Genomic DNA, 20,969 nt, shown 5'->3' with positions numbered 1-20,969 from the left:
TTATTCAATAATAATAGTCTAATAAACTTAATTTTTTGAAAATAACCGAGGCCGTATTGTGCAGTGACATACTGTGACCTTCATGGAGTCATGTCTTCCTATAACTCTTAAAGCTAAGACTATTTAATTTTCTCCCATAGATCTAACTCTGCCTTAGACTGTGGCATAACTAGAGGGACCCCAAGCTCTCCAGCCTCAGTTTCAAATAAGATCATGCTAACCTCAAAGTCCAGATTACAATGGCTCTAGCACACACTCCCCCCCCCAACCCCACCCCAACAGGACCTCAGCACTGTCCTCCCCAGCCCCCAAAGCTGAGTTCAGTTAATGATGAGGTGACCAGAGTGGTCTTCTGTGTTGTCATCCACAAACTGCAGTGCTCTTCCCTTCTAACCCCTCCATGAGATCCGTGGCCTCTGTGGCTCCTCAAGGTGGCCCTCATCACTTCCATGACTGAAGATGTTCCTCGTGAATGTACCACCCAGTGAAGCCTGGATGTACTTCCAAGGGCTCCCAAAGCTGCAAGACCTTTCATGTACATATGCTTATGCCTGGTCTCATGTGTATGGACTCAAACAGAATCATCTATCTTGTACTTGGCCCAATTAGATTGTGAGACCCAGGGGATCTAGAGTCAACAGTTCCTATTACAGCAGTTAATTCCTGCCACGGGTCCCACTCTGATGCCGAAGACCTCTGATGCTAGTCTCCGCCCTGAATCCCACTTCCCCACAGGTGGGTCCAGACCCGAACTGTGGTTACCAGGCCGCTGTCCATGTTGTGTTGTACCCAAGACTGAACTTCCCCTTCTGCACGTCGAGTCTCCATGAGGCTGGAACTCAGTTCCACCTTCGTCCAGCCCGACCAGTGTTTTAGAACTTTCTGTTTAAGGCAAAAACATGACTTCTTTTTCACACTGAAACCAAACATGAGGAATTGTGAACACCTTAGTTTCAAACTGCGTCTTCATATATAGGAAATAAACATTTGTTGCATGCTTCCTATATGAGTCCTCTCAGTAATTACCGACCTTGGCAAAGAGCAATCACGCACGCACATAATTGGCCAATAAAGCTGTGGGGAAAAATTCCCAGCTAAAAATCATATAAAGTTTGAATCAAAACAATGTGATACATCTCTACTTCTTTCAGAATGCCTAAAACTTTAAAGCTAGTAACATCTGATTTTGACCAGGTGCACAGAAATGCGGACATTTGTACACTACTGTGGAAATGTAAATAAATACACCCTTGAGAGATGGCAATCTGACAATATGTACCAAAACATAAAATTCACATACATTTTCACATACACAAAATGTAAAATTCACATGTGACCCAGAAATCCACCACATCTGAAAATCCATCCTATAGAAATATCAATACCAGGGCATTAAAGGTATATCTTCATTGATGTTCCCTGTATCAGTGGGGTAATTTTAAAACTTGGAAGCAAACTGGGTGTCCAGGGTCCCTGTCCATTGACAGGGAAATAAGTAAAATATGACACCACAATGCAGTGGAAGATTTTTCAACTGCTAAAATAAAATAGGCTTGGGAAGATGTTCGTGCCGCTTTATTTAAAGGAAAAATGATAAATCAGCGTGCATAATATGATCCATTTTTGTAGAGAAAATCAATAAAACCAAAGGTGGTTTCTTTGAAAATTTTGATAAAATCTGTAAGCGTCTAGTCAGACTAAGAAAAAGAGGATTCAAATTACTAACACTAGAAATGAAAGAGGAGAATCACTATAAACTCCATCAACATTAAAAGGTAATAGGGGACTATTATGAACAATACTATGCCCACAAATTTGATCACCTATGGACCAATTCCTTCTAATATATAACCTGTCAAAATGCACACAAGAAGAAACAGACAATGCAAACAGGCTTATATCTATTAAGAAATTGAATCAATAATTAATAACTTTCCAAAACAGAAATCACCAGACCCAGATGGGTCCATGGGTGAATTCTACCAAACATTTAAAGAAGAAATTACATTGATTCCCTCCAATCTCTTTCAGAAGATAGAAGCAGGGGGAACACTTCCTAACTCATCCTGTGAAGCTAGCATTACCCTAATATAGTTTATCACAAGAATTAAAAACGTATATATAAATGGGTCTTCATCAAAATTAAAAACTTTTTTGTATGAAAGGGCACTATCAACAAATTTAAAAAGGTCTCACTCAAGTTATTTGCAAATTATATATCTGAGAAGACTCTAGTATCTAGAATATATAAATAATGCTTACAATTTAATAATAAAACACCAAATAACCCTAACTTGAAAAAGGCAAAGTTTCTGCATGGACACTTCTCAAGGAAATACCCAAATGACCAATAAGCACATGAAAAGATACTTACCATTGTTATTCATGAAGGAGATGATCGAAATCATGGTGAGCTACCATTTCATACCCTATAATTAAAAAAAGAAAGAAAGAGAGAAAATGGACAAGTGTTGGTGAAGATAGGGAGATACTGGAACCCTCATGCACTGTTGGTGGGAAAGTAAAATGGTACAGCTCTGTGCAAAGCAGTCTGGCAGTTCCCCAGAAAGTTTAAACATAGAGTTACCATATAGCCCCGCAATTCCACTCTTGGGTACGTATGCAAGAGAATTGAAAATATATGTCCACACAAAAACTTGTCCATCAATGTTGAGGGTAGCATTGTTCATAAATAGTCCCAGAGTGGAAATAACCCAAATGTCCCTCAAATGATGAATGGGTAAATGAAACGTGGTGTAGCCACACAGCGGAATAGTATTCCACTGTGGAATGGATAAATAATAAATGGATAATAAGTAAATAATAAATGGATAAATAATAAATGGATAAATAATAAAAAATAATAATAATTCCAATAAAATGGAATGAAGTAGTGATACATGCCACAATATGGATGAGCCTTCAAAACATTAGACTAAGTGAAAGAGGCCAATCACCAAAGGTCACATATGGTATGATTCCACTTAGACGAAATGTTCAGAATACACAAAACCATAAAGACAGCAAGTAGATTAGTGGTTGCTGGGGGGGAAGGAGGGAAACGGGAAAGGGATTGATTGCTAACAAGTACGGGATTTCTCTTGGGGGTGCTGAAAATGTTCCAGAATTGAATAGCGGTGATGGTTGTAAATATTGTGAGTGTGCTAAACACTACAGAATTCTACAATTTAAAATGGTAAATTTTTTGTTCCATGAATATTATCTCCATTTAAAATCATCATCATCATCATCATCATCATATGTAACTGGTATGTTAATAAAATATAATTTTTGCTAAAATCCGAGTACAACGTTTGAAAAATGTATCCTTTCGGATTCCTGTCAACTCCAAAATTACCTGACTGCATTCTCAGTGGGACCTAGGGGCTCAGATGATTTTGGAGACAGGCCAGGTGCCCAGTGATGGGGCCAGGTTCTGATACCAGGATTTGGGCGGGAGTAGGGAGGTTGGGGGCGGGTCAAGCGGGGAAGCCAGAAGAGGGAGAGGGGGAATTAGTCAAGGCTCCCTGCCTCCCTCTGAGACCTTACGCAATAGCTCCCCTTACCTTCCTCCAGCCTTCTGAGCAGGGCAGTGTTTCAGTTTCTTGGAGCACAATATGCAACAGAGAAGCACCATTTCTGCCTCAAGACGCATGTAAAGGGGTGTAGATCTGGTAAGTTCCTTTACAAACATGTCTACCTTATGTTTTCCTCCAATGTTAACAGCTTGTACCAGCGGTTCTTCAACTCCAGGTGGGCATGAGAATCAACTGGAGAGCTAGTAAATATGCAGAGTCCTGAGCTCTATTTCCAGAGGCTCTGAGCCCCTAAGTCTGGGGATTCCCCCAAAACTGCCTTGCTGAAAACCTGGTCTGTGCACTTTGAGTAGACCTTTCATGTGCATGTTTTTCTTTTCCTTCTGCTGAAGAAAGTATAGGGGGTTATCTGGTTCCTAGCCTTTAGGTCTGGCGTTGCTATTATCAGTGGTCAGATGGTTTAGATCTGTGTTTCTCGATCCAGAAACATACTGTGGACTGGAAAGCTAAATTTGCCCTTTTGGGGTTGAGGTGGGCAAGTGGAGACAGGGAGGGAGAGAAGTGAGAAGCCAAAAGGGGACCAGGCTCCTAGAATGTAACTCTTAGTAGCTGGGGGTTTGACACCATTCTCCCTTGTGTATCCCGGAGACCCTGCAAGCCCAGACCAGAAGCGCCTGCGACATTTTGTGTAAAGCAATGAATAACCAACAGAAAAATGAAATAGCTTCTGTAGATGTCCAATATCCCTTTAATTTCTGATTTGCTGAGAGTTTACATCATGAATTGGTATTAGGTTCTGTCCAGTACTTTTCTGCAGTGATCAAAAAATGTCATACAGTTTTTGTCTTTATTCGGTCAATACAGTGACTTAAATTGCTTGATTTTTTAAAAGATTTTATTTACTTAATTGAGAGAGAGAAAGAAAGTGAGGGGAGGGCAGAGGGAGAAACAGACTCCCTGCTGAGCAGGCAGCCCGCCACAGGGCTTGATCCCAGAACCCTGAGATCATGACCTGAGCCAAAGGCAGACACTTAACCAACTGAGCCACCCAGGTGCCCCTAAATTGCTTGATTTTTCAAATGTTAAACCATTCTCATATTTCTGGGATAAGTACCACTTGGTCATGATGTATTATCCTTTTAAAATATATTGCTGGATGTGCTAATACACAGTTAAGGAATTTTGTGTCTACACTCATGAGGGATATTGGTTTTGTAGTTTCCTTTATTGTGATGTTTTTGTCTGGTTTTGGTATCAGGGTTATGCTAGCCTCCTGAAATGATTTGAGAAGTATTCTGTCCCGTACCTCAGATCGTTTGTATAAGATTGATGTTTTTTCTTCCTTAAAAGTTTGACAGAATGCATGAGAAAAATCATCTAGCTCTGGAGTTTTCTTTGGGAGAAAGTTTTTTTTTTTTATAGTTGATTGAAGTTCTCTAATAAAGGTAGGACTTTATAGATTTGCTGTATCACCTCATGTCCACTTTGGTAGGGTGAATTTTTAAAGAAATGTGCCCATTGTATTTAAGTTGCTGAATCTAATGTAAAATTGATCATAATATTTCTTTGTTAGTCACTTAAAATCTGTAAGATCTGTAGCAATGCCCATTCTTTCACACCTGCTACTCAGAATTTGTGTCCTCTCTCTTTTTGTTCTCTATCTAGCTAGAGTTTTATTACATTTTTAAAAACTTTTTCCAACAACCAGTTTTGGTTTTACACATTTCCTCTTTTTATTCCCTATTTCTTTACTTCTTTTATCTTTATTTCCTTCCTTCTACTTTCTTTGGGTTTAATTTGCTCTTTTTTTCCCCTTGCTTCTGAGTCATTGATTTTAGATCATTAATTTTAGAACTTTCTTTTTTCTAATATAAGCATTTAAAGGTATACATTTCCAGGTATGCTTCCGTTGTGTGCCATGAATTTTCATATGTGCGATTTTCAGCATTATTAGGTTCCAAATATTTTACAATTCGCCTGTGATTTTTTTTTCTTTGATTCAGATTCTTTAGAAGTATGTGGTTTTACTTCCAAATTATTTTGGCTTTTCCAGATATCTTATTGTTACTGGTTTCTACTTCCTTTTGGGTCTTTCATATATTTTGTCTTTCTCTGCCGAGATTTCTCTTTCCGTTCATTAGGGATATATTTTTCCTTCCGTCCCTTGAACACAGGGAAGAGAGTTGCATTTCCATGCTTATTCGCAAATTCTAACTTCTGGGTCATCTCAGGGTCAGTTTTTTTGATCGGTTTTTTCCTTTTGAGGATGGACCACGTTCTCCTATTTCTCCACACGCCGAGGGATTTTGTATTGTAGCCTGATCGCTGTGGATGCTATGTTGTGCAGACTGGATTCCGTTTCATGCTTCTGAAAGTAATGATTGTTTTATATTTGTTTTATCACACAACTAAGGTGGTCGGCTCAGACTCTCAACTCTGCCTCCCCTGAAATGGGCAGCCGCTTAATCTGAGTTCAGTGCCTCTGGCGTTCACGGGGGCATTCGTGGTTCAGAGGTCAGCCAAACATTTTGGCAGAGTAAACACACAGATCCTGGGGTTCTCACTCTCTAGCCCTTTCCTCTCTGTGAGGTCCCCTCTCCAATGGCTATAGTTCCCCTATAAGCTCCCCTCCGGTTTTTCAAGACCAAGCAATTGTGACTTTGCTACTGGAATTTTAGTTGCCCCTTATGACTGGCTCCCGCCCCGAGGCCAAATCCATAAAAATGGGAATCCCATTCATGCCTTTGAGCTGCTCTCCTCTTTCAAATGCCTGGTCCCTTCCAGTATTCACCATCTTTTGGTTGCTCAACAGTACCAGGAAGAAGGTTTTGGGGTTCGGTTTTGGTGTCTGTCCCAGGGTTTACAGTTCTTATCTGTAGAATGGTTGGTCATATCTGAGCTTACTCAACCATTACTGAGAAGTGAAACCCACTTAGAGTATCTTCTTCACAGTAAATAATGCAATACTTGATAACCTGGCAAAACAGGAACTGGAAAGCCTTCTTACCAACCCATTCAAGCTGCATTAATTCAGGACCACAGATCAGGAAAAGACTAGGTAAGGCGGGAGAAATGGAAGTTGAGTAGATTGGCCACTGGCTCCCAGTCATCCCAGACCAGCCCAAGGATTTCTTTTATTCTGTACAGTTGAGGAGAAAATGTGAACTCCACTAAACGTAGAGACATGTGATTATCTTGTGTTGGCAACACAACACGAATCATCAGCCAAGGAAGCCAAACCCTCCTTGTGTTGTTTTGTTCTGTACTCATGAGAGATGTTACAACACTGAGAGTTTGTAAAGCAACTTGTGTTTAGTAAATTGAAATAAAAGAGGGACAAGATATCTTCTTTGTCAGGAGAAGCCACTTAATTTTGAGACATTGCCAACCACGTAGCTCGGCTGCTGATAGTAAGAAGATGGGTCAGCCTACACTGACCCTAGGTCAGGGGAAGCCAAGAGCTAGGCAGCAGACTTTGGGGATCAGCTGTATGATATGAGGGGTGCTTACAAGGCCCCTGTCCCAAAATATCTGCATTTCCAACCTGTCACACTACAGAAAATTCCAGACATTTGTACAATTTCTCATTTCATTCTATAAGCCTCTTACAGATAGAAATGATTTATTAGTCATGTTTCCACCCTAGGATCCAGCATCTGTCACAGGGCCTGGCATATGTCAGAGGTCATCAAGCACTATTGGATTGAGTCAGATGAGCTCCTCTTTAAAATGTAGACTCCCACTTTCTAAATGTACAAAAAAAAAAAAAAGGCATGGTCAGAATTAAAAGCTAAGGAGCACCACGGGGTGACAAGACTTAAAAATGCGCTTAAAAATCCATAAGAAAAGCATTATTATTCCAAGCAGAAAAATGAACAATATCCATAAACATATTCAAAATAAGAAAACACAAGTGGACAGTAAACATACAAAAGCTTATGTATTCCTCTTTGGAGATCAAAAGAATACAAAAGAAACCAACCATATGTGATATTTTCGACCATCTTCACTTCGGTGTTTGGAGACACGAATTGACTTAGTATCTAAAATAGGACACGTCTGAGGCCCCCTTGTTATCCCCTCCCCCCATTCAAAACTAGGTAAGTGAGAAATTCAGGCGATTTCTCTGATTCTCCTCCTCCAAGGACAAGGCAGGAGAGCCCAGGTTCGGCTCCCAGCTTGGCTCTCCTTCCTGCTTACTGGCTTTGTACCGTCAAGAAGGTCACTTCACCAGTCTGAGCCTTAGTTTCCTCTTCTGTAAGGTGGGGGTGGCTGTGCCTTATAGATAGTCGCAGGACGGAAGGAGCAGGTGAGTAGCCTGTGCTGGCACAGTGCCTGGCATGCAGTAGGTCATCAGAAGGCTCTTACTTGGTATAGGCAGCTCCTTCACCCCATCTCCCGTCTTCCTTCACAAAGGCCCAGCAGCTTCACTCACCTCTTTCAACCAGAGTTCCGGCTCTTTAGTCACTCCCTCTCCTCTCTCTGGCCTTCAAGTGTCATGGTTTCCCAAACTTCACTAACTCAGAGGATTGAATCAATGTGACTCAATACAGTTTTCTTAGCTACTCCCCTCCAACTGGACACTTAGGTTATTGCCAGGTTTTTTTTGCCTCTATAGGATGTTCTGTAGACCAAACTCCCGAATGAGGCAGCTTCTGCTCGGAGAGTTTATCCTCTGTGTTATTGAGTGTGTGAACCAGCCTGACGCCATCTTGGACAAATCTGCCATGATGACCACTCTGTGACCTAGAGCCCTCTTGAGTACAGTCCTCCCCCACCCCCCACACCACCACCACCACCACCACCACCACCACCACCACCACCACCATTCTTTCCTTTTGTCTAACCACTTGCATAATAAATTACCCTTAAGTATACACTTGGGGCATAACGGCTTTGATCTACTCTGGAGATATGGCTATGACACACAACTATTCTCAAATATTTCCTCCCAGTCATCTCCCATTATGCACTCCCCAGCCTCTAGGGCTATAAAAATTAGGCCTTACGGGAGGTGGGGTGCAGAGATCTACTCATCTTGCAACCACCCAAGACAAACTTCTGTCCATAAAGCCCCTTTAATAAACCATTTCTTGGCAAGCTAGACTTTGTGGGCCTTTTTCTTTGGCCTCATGGCTCCTTTGGCCATTGGAGGTCACTCTGCATGTACTTCCCTTTCAGGGAACGTCTGTGTTGGTGACGATTTGGTCTCCCAGTCTCAATGTTCATCGTAGTCTTGAGATTATTTCATACCTACATTTACATGAGAGATGTTTGCTCCTTTCTTTTTGGACCTGTTTCAAGAGACAGCAAGTTTCCTGAAATAATCCTGCCATCAGGATTTCTCTACTTCATGGAAGAAAGGAAAGGAGAGAGTGGAGGAAGAAAAGAAGGGATGGACAGAGGGAGAGACAAAGGGAGGGAGGCAGGCAGGCAGAGTAAATGCTCACTAGATATTTGCTAAATAAATGAAGGAACAGTTTGGGGATCATTAGCCCTATTTTATAGGCAAGGACCTGAGGTTCAGAAAGGTTAGATAGCTAGCCCAGAAATATGGTAATGGGGCCCAAATTTAACCTCAGTTCTTTGAATCTAGTTCCATTGCTCTTTCTCATACACCCAGTGGGAGACCAGTCTAGTTTAGCGCTACTCAAATGCCAGTCTCCAAGGAGAAAGGGGGCATATGACAGAATGTAAATGAATGTACCACTTCCTTCATCAGGAGAGCCTCGCTAAGAAAAAATGCCTACCAACCTAAACAGTATGCTTAGTGACTTCGTGTTCTGGCAAAGTTCCTAGCCTCATTACAGATAAGTCACCACAGGTAGCTGGACCATGGACCACACATTTTTTTTTGGTAATACGGGTCCTATGGATCCTAGCCTAACCATGTGGTTTGAAACTCTGCATCTCTGTCATTTCAGATGCTCTCCTTGTCTAGATGGAGCCCTCAGGCACCCCAGAGTCCACCACCTCTTTTGATTATGATTATCAGAGCTTTCTGTGTGAGAGCAAGACCTTCACCTTTGCCACCTTCAGCACCACCATCCTGTACTTGCTGGTGTTCCTCCTCAGCCTGGTGGGCAACAGCCTGGTGTTGTGGGTCCTGGTGAAGTATGAGAGCCTGGAATCCCTCACCAATGTCTTCATCCTCAACCTGTGCCTCTCAGATCTGGTGTTCTCCTGCTTGTTGCCAGTGTGGATCATGGCGTACCACTGGGGCTGGGTGCTGGGGGATTTCCTCTGCAAGCTCCTCAACATGATCTTCTCCATCAGCCTCTATAGCAGCATCTTCTTCTTGACCATCATGACCATCCACCGCTACCTGTCAGTGGTGAGGCCCCTCTCATCCCTGCGTGTCCACACCCTCCAGTGCCGTGTGCTGGTGACCACGGCCGTGTGGGCAACCAGCATCCTGTCCTCCATCCCTGATGCTGTCTTCCACAAGGTGTTTTCTTCAGGCTGTGACTACTCAGAAAGCAAGTGGTTCCTAGCCTCGGTCTACCAGCACAACATCTTCTTCCTGCTCTCCATTGGGATTATCCTGTTCTGCTACGTGGAAATTCTCAAGACCCTGTTCCGCTCACGGTCCAAACGGCGGCCCCGTACAGTCAGGCTCATCTTCACCATCGTGGCAGCCTACTTTCTCAGCTGGGCTCCCTACAACCTGGTCCTGTTTCTGCAGACACTTCTGAAACTTGGGGTCATCCAGAGCTGCAAGCTCAGCCAGCAGCTGGATTATGCCTTGCTCATCTGCCGCAACGTTGCCTTCTCCCACTGCTGCTTCAACCCAGTGCTCTACGTTTTTGTTGGGGTCAAGTTCCGCAGACATCTCAAAAGTCTGCTCCGGCACTTCTGGCTCTGCCGGCAGCAAGCAGCCAGCATTCCCCATCACTCCACAGGCGCCTTCAACTACGAGGGTCCCTCCTTCTATTGAAAGGGAGTTTGGTGTGCCAATGGAGGTGGACAGAGCTGCTGGAGTGGGAGGAGGGAGAAGTGGGCCAGGGAGGAACAGCATGGAGGGCACCCTGGGAATGCCATGGCCATGGGGATGGGGGTGAAAGAAATACCTTCCTCCATCAGGTTCTTCATGTCTCCTCTTCTGCAGACAGTGGCTCCCTCCTGGAAACTTCATATTGTCATCCAGAAAAATATTTCTTGGATTCTGAGTTCATCACTCATTCCTTCCCTAATTCATTCATTTAGACATGGTTTAGTCCAGAAGTTTCCAAAACTTGAAAGGATTCCCAGAAAGGAGGATCCTTTAAGACTTTGTGAGGGTCTGAGACTCAACGTGTATGCTGTTTGTGCAGATGCAGGCTGATGGTAGATGGTCTGTCCCCTGCCCTCCTGGAGGGTTGTACCAGCTGACTTTGGAGGGGTTGGCTCTGCCCTCCTCAGTGACTGCTGGGTGAGACTGTTCTGCAGGGTCAAGATAAGTCCATCCTCAAATTAGCAAGTCAGAACACAATCTGGATTCTGAAGACACATAACTAGATGGGAGACATGTTCCATCTGATAGCTCCAGTGTCTGCCATGTGAACTGGCACCTGCATATTCAGCCCGTCAATAATCTTTTGTGGAAAGAATGAATGCAATAAGAGCCACCTTCCGCGTGAAGCACTTGTTTGCAGGACATAAAGATGACAAGATACTGTCACGACCCTCCAGGTACCAACAGTCCAGCTCTGAAGGTCCAGATAAGTAAACACCCACCTTGGTCAAGGCATCCAGGATGAAGATGCCTGCAACATCTCATCCTCTCTGGATGGATATTGAGCTGATACTTTAGATTCATCACTTTCCACCTAAAATGTTCTCCACCTGCTTGGTTGACGGCACCGGCTCCCCCCAGCCACCGACACTCCAAACTCGAGTCATCTCTGAGTCCTGCATTTCCCTTCCCTCCACTCCCACAGCCAAGTCCTGTTGACTCTGCCTTCCCCATGTCCCTCAGAGTTGTTCTTGCCCATGTTCATTGCATGCCCATGGTTCCATCCCCAAATGACCTCACTTCCTCAGCATCCTCCTGCCGCTCATCTCTTTCCCCACCAAGTGTCCTCTGAATTGACACCAGGGTGCTTCAGAACCCTCAGTGGCTCTATATATGCAAATAAGCCCAAACACATCAGCAAGTCTTTCAGGGCCCCTGCAATCTGGTGCCAATGAACTTTTCCACTGTTATTCCACCTTCTGCCATCACCCCCACGCAGCTCGGGATCCAACCACAAAAGGCCACACCCTTCTCCTATCCTTCCAGACACCCTTCCTCCGGTGTCCTCTGGGCCCCCGTCATGCAGTCACTGGGGCCTGGAACACTTGTCCTTCTACTCCGTTACCTACAAACCCCAGCTGAAAGACCAGCTCTTCAGGAAGCCCTCAGCACTCTGCTTGTCCCCTCTAAAAGAGTATTTGTCACTCTCTGCCATGTGTCATAGTTACACTTGTGCATGTCTTATCTTCCTGTCCCATAGGACTGCAGAGTGCCTGAGAGCAGGAACCTGGTCTTGCACCCTCCCAAGCATGGGCCTTAGTAGTCTATCACTATGTATTGACTGCAAGCAAAGAATGACAGCTGTCACTATTCTTCTATTTTATGCATTTTGGGGACCCATGCCTAGGGAACACAGTGTACCTTTCTTGCCCCAGGCTACTAGTTTATAGATACTAACCTTTCTTCCCTAGTCTATGCTCTCAGAGCACCATGCTTATCCCTCTCTGTGGCAATGGCTATACTTGACCTTGCTTTGTAGTTAGTGGTACACATGCCTGCCTCTCACACTGTCCCACAGCGTCATATCCCAGGACATAGATAAAACCCATCTTTGAAATTTTCCCCTACCACACAGACCTGATCCCAATCTGATTCAGCCCTGGAGTGGGGCCTTTGGAAAAGCTCCCCAGGTGATTCTGACCTGCACCCCAGTTACGTATATTTGGCTGTAAGTCCTTGAAAATGGGAATCCCAAAGTCTTCCACAATCTCTTGAGCAGGACTTTGCACACAGTAGGCACTCCATATATGACTATTGAAAAAAGTAGCTACTATTACAGCCGTCAGCTGAAGACTAGAGAGCATGTAAAGTTTTCACCCCTTCAGCTCCAGCTACAGTTTCAATGATGCATTTGCAATTAGGTGGCCAGCTTTAGAGGCATTTTACCTGGCTGGGGAAGACTGAAGGTCTAGTTTTAAAAATTAGGCCAGTAGCACCTGTTGGAGAGGACTGGATAAAGCTCTCATGGACTTGCCAACTAATAGGTGAGGACATCACTCACCACAGATAGAAGAAACAGCAAAAGGAAGGAGACAATGAGGTAGCTGTGGACTCAGAGCTAAGCCTATGGGCTTCTGATCAGGGTAATCATTCAGTGCCCCTTTCAAACTTAATATTCTTAAAATTTTGTCCAACCTTTATTCAGAGGGCAGGCTGAGCCCACGGAGAAAAGGGACAGGGGACTCCGGCTCCGAAACCAAAGCACTGTGATCTTAACCCCACTCTTCCTAGAAGGCAAGTTTTGGGGTCTCGCACCACTACAGTGCATGCCTTTTGAGAAGTTCGCTTCATCATCTCACCCCATCCCATTCCTTCACATCCAAAGATGCTTCGCTAAGTATTTCTTTCAACACATTCAGCCATACCCCTGAGAACATGTCACTAAATACAATCGTGTCCATCTCCTTACATTTCTAGTGATGTTTTGTCATCCCCAAGGGTAGAGAGTGGAGTGTCTCCTTCTAATCTAGTTCCTTGGGAACCCAAGGGCAGAGGCACAGAGAAGCAGAGGTGTGAATGGGAAGACAGAGGGGCTTCCCATCGGGGAGGGAGCTGTGGGCAAGAGCTCTCAAAAGCACAGCCAGAGAGCTGCATACGAATGGACACTCTCTACGTACGTTGACCACACCCTCATTGGCCACAACCTCCTGCATTCCCCTCTCTCCAACCACAGAACCGCGGTTCAACCTCAGGTAAACTCTTGTGGGCCCATCCCTCCCCCTCTAGTCAATCAGAGGTGCCCTGGACACAGGGCTGCAGACCTCCTGCCACTCCTGGCACACAATCCACAATGGTTCCTAGAGAAGATGTCTTCAGGGCATTTCTACCTCCCCACTCTCTCGGGCAAAATCAAGAAGCGAGGAACCTTGCTGGTCTCTGAATAGGAACTCCAAGCCCAGGGCAGCCCCAGACCTCAGATGACCCCGGCCAGAGTAGAAGTTCCTCAAGGGCACAAGCCTCATGTTGCAGCTCTAGAACCTCCCTCGGTGTCCTGCAGCGTTTGTGGTTGGTTGAGTAAGTGCATGGGAGACCATCTTTTTGGCTTTTTTCTACTTCTGTTTTTTTCTTTCCACACTTGCTTACGTTACATCTTCCGGTCAACCCCAGACACCACCCAATGGCTTCCCATGAACTCTTCCCTAGAGCCCATCAGCCCAGACATTGCCTGGTTTGCCGAACTCCTGACAGTTTTCATTTGTGGAACCTTACCCATGGCAGGACAAGGAGGCCCATGAGTCTGGAAAAGCCCAGCAGAAGAGATGCCAAAGTAGACTCTCTGAGAAGGCTCTCAGGATCTGAGCCCTGGACCCAAACCCCAGTTCCAAGCTCCTTTACTGACTCACTGTGACCTTGGGCCTCGCAGACCCTCAGTGTCCTCATCTGGAAAACTATAAATGCCAACAACACAAAGACAGACTCTACCCAGGCCATGGAGGCGCACATGAGGTCATATGCATAAAAGTAGTTGCTTTGCCAGTGATTCAGCTCCAAATAGGAATTACTACTGTAATTGTCTCATAAAGACAGAAAGCATCATTGTATCATATGCACAAATAAAAGATTAGCATGTATGGACGCACCTCTCGCTGTGTTCCCCTCATTTCTACCCAAGGTCATTATAAAAGACACCTAAATGTTCTCTGCTTATGGGGGATCTGGATTAGGATTTAGGGTAGAGGGAGAAATACAGGAGGAAGATTGGGGACAAAGTGTGGAACAACCCTTGTGTGGCTCAGGATGGTGGGAAATTGGCTCTTTTTAGGCCTTGGGCAAAATCATCCAGGAGGCCAAGTGTGTCCTGAGTGCTGCATGGCTCATCTCTCCCCTGGCCTGGCACCTAAGTTGGCTGTCTTCAAGTCCAAGTTTTTTTCCTATTTTGTGACTAATTGTGTCAGAACAAGGACTTTTCAGAGATCAGCCTTCCAATCAGAAGGAATGATACACTTCCTGCTAGGAATTTCAGGTATCCTGAAAACTTGGTGGGAGATACTTTGCAGGTTTGGGAGAAGTTTGGGAAGGGGAACAAGGGTTATCTTGAACTCCCCTCTCTACCTTGGGGCCAGCCCAGATTTTAGGTGCAAGGTGGCTGTAATCCCCTCTTCCATACCCCCAGCCCCTCCACAAAAGAAAGTGTGGCCAGAGGGACCAAAGGACAATGGCAGCTTGGTTCCTTGACTTTGACCATATCAGAAAATCAGATTTGAGCATCACTCATGGTTAGAAAGAAGATATGGGCAGTGGATGGGCATGGCGAACTGGATAGTTGCAAGGATAAGAGATGGGGCCAGGGGGTGAGAGGGGGTATGTAGACCTCCAGAATGTTCCTGGCCACACGTGGAGGCCCACTCTGTGTGAAGGCAGAAGGAAGCCCATGTTGTGGGGGGAGTGTGTAAGACTGCAAAGACAAATTAGCCCCACTCTCAAGTTGGCCAGTCTCTGGTCATTCCTATTTGGGGAAAGATTTCCATAGGATTACTCCAGTCCCAGGGAAACGCTGACCCTCTTTCTAGATGACTTGGATGAACATTCTTGACTCAGAGTAAATTACATGGGTAGATTGTCCACACAGTTGGGAACGCTCACCTTGAATACGTCACCTTAATCTTGTCATTGAAACCATTTCAAAGCACTTTGCAATGAGCTATGGGAGTTTGGAGAAGGAAGTACCCACCTGTATCTTTCCCCCCACTTTGGTTACAATTGGCTCAACAATCTGCCTCTGGTTTTTTTCAATAGTAAGGATAATGTGAGTTTAAAAAAAAAAACACAAAACACTGAACATTACTAATTTTTCAAAGCATCTTCTGTTTATTTAAAAATCAGAGGAAATCCACATTGGTCTTTATAGGAAGTCACATTCTCCTTTCTGGCTGGATCTTTAGCAAGCCACTTCCTCTCCTTATTTATTCAACGTAACTGGAGAGGTTTAAACTCAGTTATCTCTAAGATCTCTTCCTGTGATTAAAAAAATAAAGCGTATGGGTCTATAATTTCATGAGTTGCATTTCCATGAGGTTCTTTAGGGGATATAAACCTATAGCTTCCAGCACATATGGGTTGAACTGTGTCCTCCCCCTACTCCCCACCAAATTCTTATGTTTAAGTCCTAATTCTCAGTACCTCTGAATGTGACCTTCTCTGTAAATATGGTTACTGCATATGTAAATTGAGCTCATATGGGTGAGGGCAGGCCTATAAACCAATATGACTGGTGTCCCTACAAAAAGAGGAAATTTGGACACAGACCCAGACACAGGGAGATTGCCATGTGAAGACGGGAGTTATACTATCATAAGTCAAGAACACCAAAGATTGCCCCAACCACTAGAAGTTAGGAGAGGCATGGAACAGGTACTCCCCCACAGCCTCAGAAGGAGTCAACCCTGCAGACACCCTGATCGTAGACTTCTGGCCTGGAGACCTGTTTAAGCCACCTAGGCTGTGGGACTTTGTTGTGGCAGCACGAGCATTAATACAGGGCACCAACCTCAGTGGACGTGTGGGGAATTCTCGTGCATCTCAGAGCCCCTCGTGAGGCTTCAGTGTCTACCCTGGCCTCACAGAAGATTGCATCTGACTGAAGCCACCCACAGGAGATTGGAAACGGACTTTTACTGAGATCTGCTCTGTGCCGGGCCCAGACATTTTTACCTCTCATAATCATCCTGTGAGGTTTCTGTTTCCCACTTAGACCAAGGAGGGCACCAGGGCTCAGAGAGGTCACACTCCAACATTCATAGCCCCAGTCATGTGGGGTCACTGCCTGAGGCAAGGGGTCACAGCTCCGAGGACGTGGGGTCACAGCCCCTGGCACAAGGGGTCACTACTCAGAGTACATGGGGTCACGGACCTGAGCATGAGGTGTCACAGCCCTGAGGATGTGAGTTCACAACCCTGGTCAAGCGGGGACATGGCCCCAAGCACTTGGGGTGATGACCCCAGGGACATGGGGTCCTCTGGCACATGGCACCCCAAATCAGGGGCGATAGTTTATTAACACTTACTTTTTGAGCATTGAATTCCAATAGATCCCTGTGTTAAGAAGTGAGGGGATCAAAAGATGCGAAGCCCAGGGGCGCCTGGGTGGCTCAGCCATTAGGCGTCTGCCTTCCGCTCCGGTCGTGATCCCAGGGTCCTGGGATTGAGCCCTGCATCGGGCTCCCTGCTCCTCTGGGAGCCTGCTTCTCCCTCTCACACTCTCCTTGCTTGTGTTCCCTCTCTCGCTGGCTGCCTCTCTCTCTGTCAAACAAATAAATAAAATCTTAAAAAAAAAAAAAAAAAAGATGTGAAGCCCAGCAATACATAGTATTGTACATAATACTTTTCATTTAGCCCACCCAACGTATCAAAAATATTACCGTTTCAACATGGAGTCAGTATAAAAGTAGTAATAAGCTATTTCACATGATGTTTTACATACTAAGTCTTTGGAAGTCAGGTGTATTTTGCACTTACAGCCCATGTACGATTCAACCCGAACTAGCCGCGTTTCAAGTTCTCAAAAGCCGCACGGGGACAGCACTGCTTTCAAGGTGCCACACAGATGACCTGTGGACACACGAGCCCGCGGGCACTGCAAGGTTTAAGCTAGGGCCGGTGGCACCGCGGCGCCAGTGGGAGATGCAAACCTCAGCCCCGCGGAGAGAACAGGGAGTCGGAGCCGGAGCCCCTGTGCGGTGGGGTCCGACGGGACTTGTAGGCATTGGCCCTGCGGAGCATGACGGGAGTTGTAGTTCGCGCCCGCCTGCGGCGGCTCTGCGTATCATGGCGGGCTACGCCGCGCTACCGCACTCTTCCGCTGGGCCCCAGAAAGTTTCGCTTCTGCCCAGCGGTGGACCCACGAGCGCGTAAGTGCCGCGGGGGGCCGGCCGGACCTTGGGGGAGCCTGGGCCGCTGTCGGCCCGGGAGCTGAGAACTTCCGTCCGGGCGCGGCTTCTCACCTGTTGCCCTCACCGTCCCCGCCCATCGCGGGTCTCCCCCGGACCCCGCCCGAGCCCTTGCCCTTGCCCAGCGGGCCTGGGAGGCACCTCAGGCCGGGGCTGAAACTAATCCCGGAGCCCAGGCTGCCTCCGGTGGTCAGTTAGAAAAACAGACCCCCAAACACCAGTTCCAGGACCTCCGATGGCTGAGGGGCCGCCAAGGAGCCCACCATATGGGAGTCTCAGAATAAGCTTTGGATCCTTTAGGCACAGGAGTCCAGGTCCCGGAGTTTCTGCTTGCGTTGCCCGGAAGGCTGCTGACCTTAAAAAGTTAAGGTCCTGGCTTAGCTGGGCCGGGACAGCCCAGACCTCTTTTCGCCCTTCCACCCATAGGGGGACAGTTTGTTCATCCCGGGCCATCTTCAGGCCTTGGCCCATTCTCTTTACCTTGTGTCCAGGTGCAGGATCTCGAGACACCGCCCCAGTGCTTTTTCCTGAAACACCTGTAGGTTTGGGATTGTGGTGTGACTGCATGGGACTTGGGCTAGATAAGAGTCCATGCTATTCAGAACTTAGGGTGGGGGTTGTTGTAGGGGAAGCGCTGGATTTTATTTTATTTTTGTGTGAGGAAAGTGTGTGTGGTTGACACATTAACCACGTGGCTCCCTGTTAATGCACATGTGTCCTCTGATGCCCCTCATCATTCTTCACGGCTCCCATTGGCTGCCCCCTCCAGAAAAAAATTGAGCACTTATAGAAACTGCTTGTGTTGGCTGCAGCCTCTGCCCCTCAGCTTGTCTTACCACGGCAGTTTCCTTTCCCACAGAGAAATGGGTCAGGGGCTCTTTGAGGGCAGAGGATCAGGCTGTAATCTGCTCACTGCCCTCCTGCCCCTGCAAGCCCTGTGGTCTCTGTAGCAAGCTTTACTCTCCTGCCATCTGTCTAATGCGGCTTCCTCTGCGTGTTGGTGTCAGGAAAGAGCCGTCTGGCTGAGGTTTAATGTTTTCTGTGGCTCCCACCTTCCGAAGAGGGCCCATGTTGAGTGGACTCTACTCGACCCCCCCCCCTTTCTGTGACAGCCACTGTTCATCAATTACTGAATTCCCTGTCCAGTTGTGGGCCATCGTTGTGATCACCCTGGAAATCGGAGTTAACTATCTCAGTGAAGGGATGTGGCCTTCTCTGATTACAAGGATCTGAAATGGCTCTTGCTTTAGGAAACAGGTTTTCTGCTTCTAGTAAAAGTGTTCATCTTTGTGTAGTGCTTCATGTAGCTTTTAAATTGTGCTCACTATTTTATTAGGAAAATAAACATAATCACTGACAGAATTGTATGGTGAACATGTGCCCACCTGTTAGAATCTGCAAGTTGTATTCGACTTTATTTTTGTAGTTGCTTTAGAGTCGATCTTCTAGCTGCTCCTTGGATGGCCTTTGCTCCTTGTGGCTGGTTTGGGGGCAATAGCATGGATTCAGGAGGCATGCTTTTAGCCTGGTCCTTTTAGGGAACAATACCCCCCCCCCGATGTTTGTGATGAGAGGAACCACCCCAAACAGACAAGATCAGAGCAGCTGGTGACATTGACCTGTATCAGTCACCGAGGCTGTGGGCTGTTGCCTCCAGAACACATAACAGGCACCCGAGAAATGGCAGTCTCTCTCTTCCCTTTAGGGGAGAAGTTTGGCTGATGGGTAACCTGTATTTTCTGGTGATTCCAAGGACGACTTCGGTGACTCAAGGCTGGAATGTCTTTAAACATGAGACTGAGGAAGCATATTGCCCAGCTGTGGTCTCGTGGTGAAAATCACTGATAGGAACTCAGAGTTTGGGGCCACATTCACTGGAGGAGCCCCGGAACGCACAGCAGGGCAGGTGCATTAACTGGGTACAAGGGTAACCAGCCAGGTGCCGCCCGTGAGCAGAGATGAGTGGAGTTTGGCCTCGTCAGCATCCGCTCACGTAGTGCGGAAGGTCACTGTGTTGCTCCAGAGATGAACAGTGTTTTCTGTTTGGGATCTCAGTGCCAGTTTTTTGGAGTTTTTGTTTGTTCGTTTTTGTTTTTCAAGCTTTTGATTGGTAGAGAGCCTCTGTTTGAACAGGTCAATGAATCAGTGGGGTGGGTACTGAAATGTTTCCATGGGTCCGTATTTATCCTTCTGCTGCTTTTAGACTCACTGTTTGTCACCAGACTGCCCCACAACAGGAGCTTCAGCCTCAGAGCACATGGGCTAAAGGCTTTTACGAGATGAGGGTGGCGTGCTCCGTGGGGCCGGAGGTGTTTTCCCCTCTTGCACATGTTGGAGCCAGTCAACCTCATGGTTTTCGTGACCACCAATGTCTTCCCTGTTCACGAAGGCCTTTGTGGCATTTGAAACACACCAAGCACCTGTTTCTAGTTTGGCCAGATCCTGTTTGCAGGGATGAGGACGTGTGTATCAGCGTGGTTCTGAGGGGACTCTGTGGTCTGGTTCTGGGGCCCGCGGGCAGGTCTGGCTGACCACCTCAGGAGCCTGGGGTATGGCATCTTTGACCTGGGGCAAAAAACCGAGTTAGGGGAGCCTGTGGAATCCAAAAGAAAAACCTGAGGTGAAAAAGCATTCCAAACAAGCCATTAGTATGCCGGGGGTGGGGGGGTAGGCCAAGAGGAGCATCCTGTGGGAGGTCCAGGGAGGCTGGACAGCCGAACAAGAGGTGGTGGTTTCACAAGGAGCCAGAAGGCATTTCCTCGAGCTGAACCTGTAGCCCCATGGGCTGCTTCCAGGGTGCCTGGAGCCTTGGTCAAGAGCAGGGAGGGGGCACTTGGAAGCCTCCGCCAAAGTTAGCCCCTTGGAATGTGTGCTCCTTGCCTTCCCCGCCTCTTCCTTAAGGAAGATAAAGGATAACCTCCCCACATTGCACATGGGGGGAAACCAACAAAAAAACAGGGGGAAAAAACCCCACACAAGTTAGGAAAAGGTCAAATAACTTCCCCAGGATAGACAGATTTGCTTAAATTGCCTGAAAAGAGTTTGGTGAGCTAAATTTAGCATGCTCTCACCCAATCATGGCACGATCTTTATCGAATTACCCATTGCACGCTAGGGAATGGAAATTTCACATGACTAGTCTGATTCCAGAATCCGAATAGGGTCCAGATTGGCAAGCCTCAGCTACAGTTGGTAAAAGAAAGGAAAGTTTTCTTGCCCATTGCCAAACTCCAGCTTCAGAGCCATCCTGGGTCTTGCTCACCCTTCCTGTCT

General features: G+C 46.4%; 2 protein-coding genes across 3 annotated transcripts in view; both read left to right on the top strand.

Moving 5' to 3' along the window:
* Nucleotides 1-3,587: 3,587 nt before the first annotated feature.
* Nucleotides 3,588-14,387, top strand: XCR1 (X-C motif chemokine receptor 1). Its single transcript, XM_026500356.4, has 2 exons — nucleotides 3,588-3,674; nucleotides 9,461-14,387. The coding sequence occupies exon 2, from the start codon at nucleotides 9,478-9,480 to the stop codon at nucleotides 10,471-10,473; it is 996 nt and encodes a 331-aa protein (XP_026356141.1). The 5' UTR covers nucleotides 3,588-3,674; nucleotides 9,461-9,477; the 3' UTR covers nucleotides 10,474-14,387.
* A 3,145-nt stretch (nucleotides 14,388-17,532) lies between these two features.
* Nucleotides 17,533-20,969, top strand: part of FYCO1 (FYVE and coiled-coil domain autophagy adaptor 1) — a 75,074-nt gene continuing 71,637 nt past the window's right edge. For both annotated transcript variants that reach the window (XM_026500650.4, XM_026500649.4), the window contains exon 1: nucleotides 17,533-17,657. The gene's annotated coding sequence lies outside the window, so the exon portion shown is untranslated. The remainder of the gene's footprint in view (nucleotides 17,658-20,969) is intronic.

This window comes from Ursus arctos, unplaced genomic scaffold (genome assembly GCF_023065955.2).
Source record: "Ursus arctos isolate Adak ecotype North America unplaced genomic scaffold, UrsArc2.0 scaffold_14, whole genome shotgun sequence".
NCBI classification, from domain to species: Eukaryota; Metazoa; Chordata; class Mammalia; order Carnivora; family Ursidae; genus Ursus; species Ursus arctos.
The sequence above is the reverse complement of the archived record's forward strand: the minus strand, read 5'-3'. Positions and strand labels throughout refer to the sequence as shown.

Excerpts from the sequence above, each read along its gene's own strand:
- XCR1 (XM_026500356.4), top strand. The coding sequence starts at position 9,478 with ATGGAGCCCTCAGGCACCCCAGAGTCCACCACCTCTTTTGATTATGAT.